Source organism: Marmota marmota, unplaced genomic scaffold (genome assembly GCF_001458135.2).
Source record: "Marmota marmota marmota unplaced genomic scaffold, marMar, whole genome shotgun sequence".
Taxonomy (NCBI): Eukaryota; Metazoa; Chordata; class Mammalia; order Rodentia; family Sciuridae; genus Marmota; species Marmota marmota.
The window spans coordinates 7,847,699-7,856,993 of NW_026000205.1; the positions used below are offsets into that span (position 1 = coordinate 7,847,699).

The 9,295-nt window shown below is 55.0% G+C and overlaps 1 protein-coding gene across 8 annotated transcripts in view; it reads right to left on the minus strand.

Moving 5' to 3' along the window:
* Positions 1-7: 7 nt before the first annotated feature.
* Pld3 (phospholipase D family member 3) overlaps positions 8-9,295 on the minus strand; it is a 22,109-nt gene continuing 12,821 nt past the window's right edge. For 4 of the 8 annotated variants that reach the window (XM_015496849.2, XM_015496848.2, XM_048790900.1 and 1 more), the window contains 11 exons: positions 8,421-8,512; positions 8,242-8,316; positions 8,011-8,153; positions 7,412-7,595; positions 5,454-5,574; positions 5,249-5,376; positions 3,918-4,118; positions 2,188-2,327; positions 1,392-1,557; positions 605-704; positions 8-503 (listed from right to left, as the gene is read on the minus strand). In XM_015496849.2, the coding sequence (XP_015352335.1) occupies positions 316-503; positions 605-704; positions 1,392-1,557; positions 2,188-2,327; positions 3,918-4,118; positions 5,249-5,376; positions 5,454-5,574; positions 7,412-7,595; positions 8,011-8,153; positions 8,242-8,316; positions 8,421-8,447 (1,473 nt within the window). In that variant the 5' untranslated portion in view covers positions 8,448-8,512 and the 3' untranslated portion in view covers positions 8-315. Of the gene's footprint in view, positions 504-604; positions 705-1,391; positions 1,558-2,187; positions 2,328-3,917; positions 4,119-5,248; positions 5,377-5,453; positions 5,575-7,411; positions 7,596-8,010; positions 8,154-8,241; positions 8,317-8,420; positions 8,513-8,974; positions 8,994-9,056; positions 9,227-9,295 lie in introns of those variants that run through there. The other 4 variants (XM_015496851.2, XM_048790898.1, XM_048790901.1 and 1 more) reach the window with 4 other exon arrangements.

Sequence of the window (9,295 nt, forward strand, 5' to 3'; positions counted from 1 at the left end):
CAGGCTATACAGACAATTATTTACTTGTTATTATAATCTTGGGCCCTCTTTGGCCTGGAAAGGGGGGTGGGCCAGGGGTCCAGGCCCAGCATGCACCCCCACTTCTTTGGGGGCTGATCCCTCCCCCAGCTCTGCTAGGTCCCGGGGCCGTAGTATCAGGCCACTGGGGGTGGAGGTAGAGGCGGGAGCGCAGGACAGAGCTGTGGAGCCACGATGGGGCAGACAGAAGCGGGGACACGGGAACAGGGACCAGGACCCAGAGCGTCTAGGGCCATGGGGGCCTCGCAGACCGTGGCCTATCCACTGGATCAGGCCTCACAGCAGGCGACAGGCACTGCCCACACTGTCCGCTGCGGTGTCCAGGTCGTGGCTATAAGGGGAGTCCCAGTCCCTCAGGAAAACAGCCTCCAGCTGGCTGCGCAGGCCACCACGCCCGTTCTGCGTCACCAGCAGCGAGGTGCCCGCTGTCTCCGTGAAGTAGCTGCCAGACCAGTTGGAGGTTCCTAGGGAGGGTAGGGCGCAGAGTAAGGGCCCCGTGGTGGCCAGGCCCTGGTGCCCGGACAGTCCCTTCCTCAGTAACTGTGGAGGTGCTAGGGACACTCACCAATGTAGGTGGCACGTTCAGTCACCATGTACTTGTTGTGATTGACACGGGCATATGGGATTCGAGCCTGGGCTTCATCCGCAGGGACCACAAAGAGTTTCTGTGGAGAATGGGGCAGGGGTAAGAGGGTGGCATGGAGCCTGAGGTGCAGGTCAGGAGCCAGAGAAGCCCTGGGTAAGACGGGTGTGTGTGCAACCAGGTCTTAAGGCCTCGGAGATCCCTGGGGCCAGAGCAGGGCCCCATGTAGTGGGTCCCCAGTAAATGCCAGCTGAAGGGAGGACCTCTTGTCAACTGCAACCCCATTCCCCCAGGAGTGACTCCTGTTCATCCCTGAAATCACATCTCTGAGGATCTCTCTTTTTTTCCCTCCCTTACTTTTTTTTTTTTCGGTCCTGGCGATTGAACCCAGAGGTGCTTACCACTGAGCTCCATCCCCAGTCCTTTTTATTTTTTTGAGACAGGACCGCTTCTAAATTGCCCAGGTTGGCCTTAAACTTGGGATCATCCTGCCTCAGCCTCCCAGGTAGCTGGGATCACAGGCCTGTGGCACCAAACCCAGCTTGATGTCTACTTTTTCAAACAATCTTTGAGGGGTCAATTCTTGACCCCTCAGCCGGAGGCAGGGACTTCCTCTGTGTTTCCCTCTCCCAGCCACGACCCATGCTTTCTCCCTCACAGCCTGGTTCACTCTGGCTCTTTCCTGTCAGATGTCACATAAGCCCCACGAGGGCTGAGTCCCTAGCATTGCCCTGCACACAGGCCGAGGGGGTGGTGGGTGGGTGCTTACCACCTGGATGTCGGAGTGGGTATGGTTGTCCCGCAGGGCAGCCAGGGAGAGCAGGAAGGACCGCATGGATGGCTCAGAGTGTCCCCAGCAGCTGATGAGCAGGCGCACCTTGATGCCCCGCTCGTAGGCAGCCCGGCGCAGCCCATCGTCGATGGCAGGCCAGAACCTGGGGGCAGGGCAGAGAGGGGGTGCAGGAGAGCAGCTTTATCCACAGCTTCGCCCTCAGCTTTGGGGAACCAAGCCTGGGCCCTGCATTAGCTTGAGATTCCCCAAACCTCAAGAGCACCCCACTGTGGACTTCAGCTCCCTGCTCCTTCCTCCATCTATCCCTCATCTCCTGCTCCTGGCCATCGTTCCTGCGCCCCCAACCCAGTCCTTTCACCTTATCCACTGGCTCCACATTACCTTCCTCCAGCCCAGTCATCCCCCGCATCCCAGATCACAACCCGGCCCTGTGCCCCAACCCCAGGACCCCTGGCTTCTTCCCCCAGGCCCTCATCCCAAGTCGAGTTGTGTCCCCTGCTCCCTGGCCCCTCCCCCTGCACTCCTACCTCAGGCCTCCAGCCAGGCCCTGCCCCAGCCCCAATATTCTCATGCTTTTCTCCATCGCCCGCCATCCTCCTCTCTGGGAACCCCTTTCTCCTGCCTCAAGCACCTCGGCCCTCTCTCTCTCTCCCTGTGACTTCCCCCGTCTGTCCTCTTGCCTCAGGTTCCTGGCCTGCTCTTGGAGTCCCATCACCCCTCTCCACATGCAGGGGCTCCCTGCCCCGAGCCCTGTCTCTGTGCCCAGTGTTACCTGCGCGGGTGGGAGAACTCCATGGTGGGCAGGTAGTTCATGACCGCAATGTAGATGAAACTCCGGGCGTTGTCCACCACGTTGAGCAGGGCCTTCAGGTCTGGGGTGCGGCCACTTGGACACAGGGGTGGGGGTGCACTCTGGGGGTGAGGGGAGAGTCAAGAAAATTTTCCTGCCAGGGGTATGGTCACAGTGGATCCTGTATAGGGACAGCTCACCATGAGCCTGGTCTTATAGATCTCACTGAATTCTCAGCCTCCATGAAGGGGAGGGATGCTCACTATGTTTTGAGGGTGAGGAGTCAGGACCAGAGAGGGTAAGCAATTTCCTAAAGGTCACATAGCTGATATATGGAGCCCAGGCTGCCTGGTTCCAGAAATTATGCTTTTCTGATCCAGCAGCAGTAGCATCCTTGGAAACTTGTTCAAAATGCAAATTCTTGTGCCTCTCTGCACACAATATCGTGAACCAGAGTGCTGCCGTGGGGCCCAGGAGTCTGGGTTTTAACAAGCCCTCCAGGTGATTCTGGGGCACATGGTTTGAGGACGTCTGCTCTATTCCACTCTCTGCCCTGCCTCACAGCTGGCTCTGACTGGGCAACTCGATGTCCAGTGCCATCCCAGGCCCTTTGGCTACCTCCTTTAATCCTCGGGACAGAAGAGGAAAGTGAGGCTTTGGAAGGGGAGTGGTCAAGGTGGAGACCTCGACTCAGTGGAGACCACTGTAGCAGAGGACCCCGATGAACCATGCTCTCCACAGTGACTCAGGGCTTGGCCAGGTGACATGCTCAGGGGCACTGAGGGGGATCCAGGTGGTCCCCCAACAACTAGAGGCAACATCAGCAGTTAAAAACAACAGCGCCTTATCTAAAGTGCTCAATATCCGCTACAGGAAAAGTGAGCACTGTCTGGCAGAACCTCTAAGGTGATGGAAATGTTCTTTATCTACATTGTCCACTTGCCACATGTGGCTACTGAGCACTTGAAATATGATTCATGTGACTGAGGATCTTAGTTGTCCGCTATGTTTAATTTAAGTCAATTTATTTATTTCAGTACTGGGAATCAAACCCAGAGACACTTAATCACTGACCTTTCTTTTATTTTTTACTTATTTTTAAAATATGTTTTCAGTTTTAGTTGGACACAATATCTTCATTTTATTTTTTGTTATGTGGTGCTGAGGGTGAACCCAGTGTCTCATGCATGCTAGGTGAGCACCCTACCACTGAGCCACAACCCCAGCCCTCTTTATTTTATTTTTATGTGGTGCTGAGGATCGAACCCAGGGCCTCATGCATGTGTTTTACCACTGAACCACAACCCCAGCCCTCTTTTATTTTATAGCTGGCTTTGAACTTGCGATCCTCCTGCCTCAGCCTCCTGAGCCACTGAGATTACAGGTGTGCAACACCACACCTGGCTCTACTTTTAATTAATTTAAACAGAAAGAACTTCCTGTGGCTGTGTGGGACAACACGGAGGGCTTGGTGTGCATGAACCCAGCAGCTATCCCCCACCCAGAGGTTGGAAATACTAGGAGACCCATTTTCTTAATGAAACCAAGGTTCAAGGAAGTTGAGACAGATCCAGGACCCTGGGGAAGCAGAGCGAGCAGGGGTGAGGGCCAGTATCAGGACACCCCTCCCTGAAAATCACTGGGCAGGGCTAGCTGGAGACTCTGGGTGACACACACCAGGATGTGACAGGTCCCACTCTTCCCAGACTCACCGCCAGGTAGGCCAGAGCAGGGGTTCCATTGAGGCAAATCTCCATTGGTGTCTCCTGATTGTATCGGGTATCATAGGGCCGGGGCCAGGTGGATGGAATGGAGCTGCCCGCCTGGCCCAGGAACCAGTAGGCCTCGAAGATCTTGGTCAAGTCTCGAGCCAGGCAGCTGCAGTTGTACATCACTATGCCCAGCTCCTTGACCTGCGGGAGGGCAGTGCTGAGTCCAGGGACAGTAGCCAGGTGCCCACAGCGGACAGGGACACCTCCATCCAGTCTGCTTCTTGGTCTACTCCCCTCTGTCCCTCAGTCCTTCTCCCACCCCTGTGCTGAATAGCTGAGCTCTGCCCACGGTTCCCCCATCCCATCCCACTTAAATTCATAGGCATAAACTTAAGTTTTGGAGAAAATCATTCAGTTATTTCAGAGTTCTAGGTTTCCTGAACTTTCTCATAGGCTGCAACTTCTACCCTGCACAGAGCCAGCTCCTTCTCATTCTTAGGTCTAGTCTAGGCTGATGTGCTTCCTCCTCCAGGAAGCCTCCCTGGGATGCCCAGGCATTCCCCTGGGCTCTCCTAGCACTCTTGGGCTTCCTTCATCATTCTTTCTGGTGACAAACCCGTCTCCCCATTGGGCAGGAGGACAGGCACTGAGTATCTTCAGCATCTCCCTGCATAATTGGTGAGACTAGGGATTTGGAGAACTATCCTTTGAAATGAATTAATGTCCTGTCTTCTCTTACCCTCACGTCACTGCATAAGCTGTTTTCCTCATCCCTATCTTGTGCCAATTCCTGTTGATCCTTCAAATATCAGATTAGTTATCACCTCCTTTGGGAAAACTTTCCTCACATCCCAGGTTCGGTCAGATGTCTCCTTTGGGCTTCCACAGCTCACTGCTTCCCCCATTCCATCCCTGAGTCCTCTGGGCTCACTGCCTGGTGGATGGTCAGGCTCCACATGGAACTGGGAGTTCCAGTCAAGTCCACCTGTCACCATCATGCTCCCAGCACCACCCAGGATGGAGCTGGGTTTAGAACAGGCGTGCAGGGAACGTGTAATGAAGGCCAGATGGGTAGACAGGGCCTTGAATGCTCTGTGCACAGTTGGCAGCTGCCATCAAGGATCAGAGGGAACCCCAGGCACCTGTGAGCAGGGGGAGGGCAACAGAAGGCTGGCATGGGGAATATTTAGGGATCCCTGGTATGAAGCAGGAAGAAACCACTGCAGAGAACGGGCAGAGAGGATGCTGGGTTGTGGAGGGGTGCAGCTAGAGGCTGGCTGTCCTGTAGAGGGGGAGGAGCCTGGGGGGAGGTAGGCAGGATGCAGGCGGACCTGGGTCAGCGAGCGCCAGTCCATGTTGGCACTGCCCAGGTAGAAGTGGGTCTGATCCACGACCCAGAACTTGGTGTGCAGGACGCCGTGGGTCAGCTTCTGCATGTCCACCATGCGGACCTGGGCACCTGTGACCGATGGGGGCAGTGGTCAGGGGCCAAGGTGGGCAGCTCCAAGCCTGCCACCCCTGCCGTCCCCAGCTCACCGCTCTGCAGCAGGGTTTGCAGGTCCGCCTGTGGCTGGGGCCCATTGGGCTTGCTCACGGCGATGCGAACCTTCACCCCTCGAGGTGCCAGGGTCTGTAGTTGCCGGAGGACCTCCTCACCCTGTGGGGAGGGGACAGTTTTGGAGAAGCTGGGCCAGCCAGGATGTCAAACCCACAAGGCACCTCAAAAGGCACCGTTTTGAGATCTGGCTTTGAGATATGATTAATAATAATTTAAATATAAATCTAAAAGGCTTAAAGTTAAAATATTAGAACACTTCTTTATCTGTCTTAAACTTTGACCTCTTTGAGTCACTGGCTGCTCTGAGACTTATGCCCCCAGGCCTCTCTGTCCTTCTGCCCCTCCAGGGACCTTCCCAAGATCCAGAACATTGGAAATGTCAGCGCAGGAGCCTCCCGGCATATCACAGGCTTTGAGGTGAGGCTGGGGCTGAGGGTCCAGGAAAATATGGGCTGAGGCACACTGACCCCAGTGACAGTGAGAACCGGTGATTCTCTGGTACCAGCTCTGATTCTAGGCCCCTTGACGCCTGAACTCACTGAATTCTCAAAATCCTATGAAGCAGAGTTGTTTACAATTCTCCAGGTACAAATGAGGAAACTGAGAGTTGGGAGAACTGAGTGGTGGAAGGGGATTGAACCCAAACACTGCCTCCAGGTTGAAGTTCTGATCCACTTCACCCTCAGCTGTTTCTATTTTTTTGAGACAAATCTTGCTAAGTTGCTGAGACTGGCCTCAAACGTGTGATCCTCTTGCCTCAGCCTCCCCAGTCCCAGGGAGTACAGGTGTGTGTCACCACGCTTGGAACTCTTATGGCTTTTAACTTTATTTTTTAAGGTGGTATTTAAGGAGCCCTGAGATTTTAGTAGATTTTGAGTCTACTTCTCACAAACAGAGGCAGCAGGGAGAAGAAAACAGAAGGATCAGGTACTCATGTTTTTCAACAGTAGGGGTTAACCTACGTTGTTTCTTTTCAAGTAATGAAGGTTTTTTGATTTTTAAAGTTTTCAGCAAACCATAACAAGAATTTCTGTTTTTTGTTCTACTGACTATTGAACCCAGGGGTGATCTACCACTGAGCTACAACCCCAGCCCTTTTAATTTTTTTATTTGGAGACAGGGTTTCACTAAATAACCCAGGCTGGCCTCAAACTTATGATTCTCCTGCCTCAGCCTCCAAATCACTGGAATTCCAGGTGTGTGTCATTATTCCTGGCTTGTAACAAGGGTACCTTATTGGCAAATGCTTATCAAGGGCAGATTCTGTGCTAGGCACTGTGTTAAAATTCACAAGAATAGGTGTTATATTTTTGGCCCCACTTTATTTTATTATTTCTTTCTTTCTTTCAGCACCAGGAATTGAACTCAGGGAAGCTTTACAACTGAGCCACATCCCCAGCCTTTTTAAATATTTTATTTAGAGTCAGAGTCTTGCTGAGTTGCTTAGGGCCTCATTAAGTTGCTGAGGCTGGCTTTGAACTCAAGATCTTCCTGCCTCAGTCTCCAGAGCCGCTGGGATGACAGGCACACCCAGCTGTTGGCCTCATTTTACAAGTAAGGAATCTAAAGCCCGAGAGGAGAGGTGACCCATCCAAGGTCACATAGCTAGGAGGCAGCAGTCTGGCTCAAGGATAGGTTGTTACTTCTCTCTTCCATTTCTTTGTGTGAGAGGGTCAGGACAGTTTATGGGCAAGTGACATCTGCCAGGCTAATCCCTTGTAACCAAACCTGCACCCTGACATTCAGAGGTCTCCAGATGATCGTGACAAACACCCTCAGTCCAGAGGGCCATGTGCAGACAGCTGCTTCCAAACACCTGTGTCTAATCTGCCACATGAGATGTGCCCATCTGTTCCTAGGGCATCAGGGGAAACCCCTTCACTCTCCCCATTGTCACCCCCCTCCATTCCCAGCCAGGGCCCAGGCTGCCAGGTACCTGCTGGGCAGAGGGCTCCTGTGTGTGGGTATCATTGTTGGTGAGGGTCCAGTAGAAGGATGCGATGTCCAGGCTGCTGTGAGCACCGGCGAGCAGGCCCAGCCAGGCCTGGCTAGTGGAGGGGTTGCTCATGGTGGCATTGGGGAAGTCCAGGCCCTCAGGAATGCTCTCCACCAGCACTGCTCTGGGGGTGATGGGGACAGTATCAGCCATGAGGCTGGAGAGGACTGGCTGGGATGAGTGCCTGTCTGCCCAGGGACGTAGATGGGAGGCTATGTATATTTGTGTGTGTGCATTTATCTGTCCAGAGGTGTGGTGGGGAGATTGCGTGTGTGCATGTCTTCATTCACAGATGTGGATGGAATGGTGTGCTTGTCTATTTGTTCACAGACCTGCAGAGACGATGACGCTGTGGCTGCCATGGAAACTGCACTGCATGTGGGGGAAAGGGGGGTGGGCATGCACTTGGGTGCCTGCAATCTCTTCACTCTCTCACTGCACGGGGTGAGGCCGGGTGCAGCCCCTGCTCAGTGTGTGTTTAAGTGTCCCCTGGCCTAACAGGGTTCTTCCCCTCCACCCAGCTTCCCCCTCCCACTTACTCGCAGGGGTCATAACAGGGGGCTGGGCGCTGGTTGGGTCCAAAGAGATGCAAGTCCCCGTATTCCCATAGAAACAGCTGAGTCATCAGGGCACCGAAGCCCACCACCGCCAGGATGAGGACTAGCAGGACCCAGCGGGCTTTCTGTGGGGAAGAGGAGGCAGTCAGGTGACCCATGGTGGGCAGCTCAACCCATCCCTGAGAGGGATGAAGGGTATCGGAGGGCTCCTACCTTCTCAGCAGCCTTCCATGCCTCAATCTCATTCATGGGCAGCTCGTTGGCTGGCTCCTCAACAGGCACCTTCAGCTGGGAGATGGGGATGGGGATGGGAGGGGGGCAACAGCGCGGCTCGCCCGGTCTCCGACCTTCCACTGCACCAAGCCCATCCCCACTAGTCCCCATCCACCTACCTCCTGGTACATCAATTTAGGCTTCATCTTGCTTTGCAGCTGGGGGATATGCTGAGCCCAGGCGGAAAGGTGGGTGTGTCAGGGTCTCCCAACTGGGGGAACAAAAGCAGGCACTGTGTGAGGTGTTCTGGGCTTTTGAGGGACATCAGAGAAGGCAGATTAGTCTTGGGCTTGTGGGATTCACTGAGTCCCTCTCCCATGATCACGGGGGCCCTTGGCACTGTGCCTGCCACCCCAAAAAGAGGAAACTGGTCGCTGGTCAGCAGGAATTTCGAAATTCTTTTAAGATCCAACGCCTCTGCTTTCTTTACATCACTCAGACTTACCCTGCCGGCCTTTGGCGTCCACCCTGCCCCCTCCCCCCATTTGTCACCACGCTGCTCCCCACCAGCACCCTCCTTTATCCTTCCTCGGAGCTCTAATCTAGACAGTCTCAGACAGCCCTGGATGGGGTCTGCGGAGGCCCCGAGTCTTTGTGCCTGTTTTTCATTAGCACTGGGACTACTCAGGGCATTTTCCAGGTGGTTCCTCTGCCCTCGCCCTCAGGTACCCACCACGCAAGACAGCTCAGGCTCGCAGCCCAGGACCACCGGGGCCTCCCCGCCTCCCCTAGCCCATCCCCCCCACCACCCTTGCCTCGAAGGACCTCGGCCTTACTGGGCAGGCGTCTGCAGCTACCTCCGCGGGGCCCCAGCTTCTGCCCCAACAGGCTGAGCAGGGGCGGGAGGTAAGGAGTGGAGGGGCGGGGCTCCTGTAGGCCCCGCCCACTGCAGCGGGGAGTCTGCGCAGTGCGAGCGGACAGCCCCAGCTCACCGCAGCGAGGAGGGGGGCTCGGCCCCCAGATGCGGTCCGCCAACCTGGCCCGAGTGGGGGCG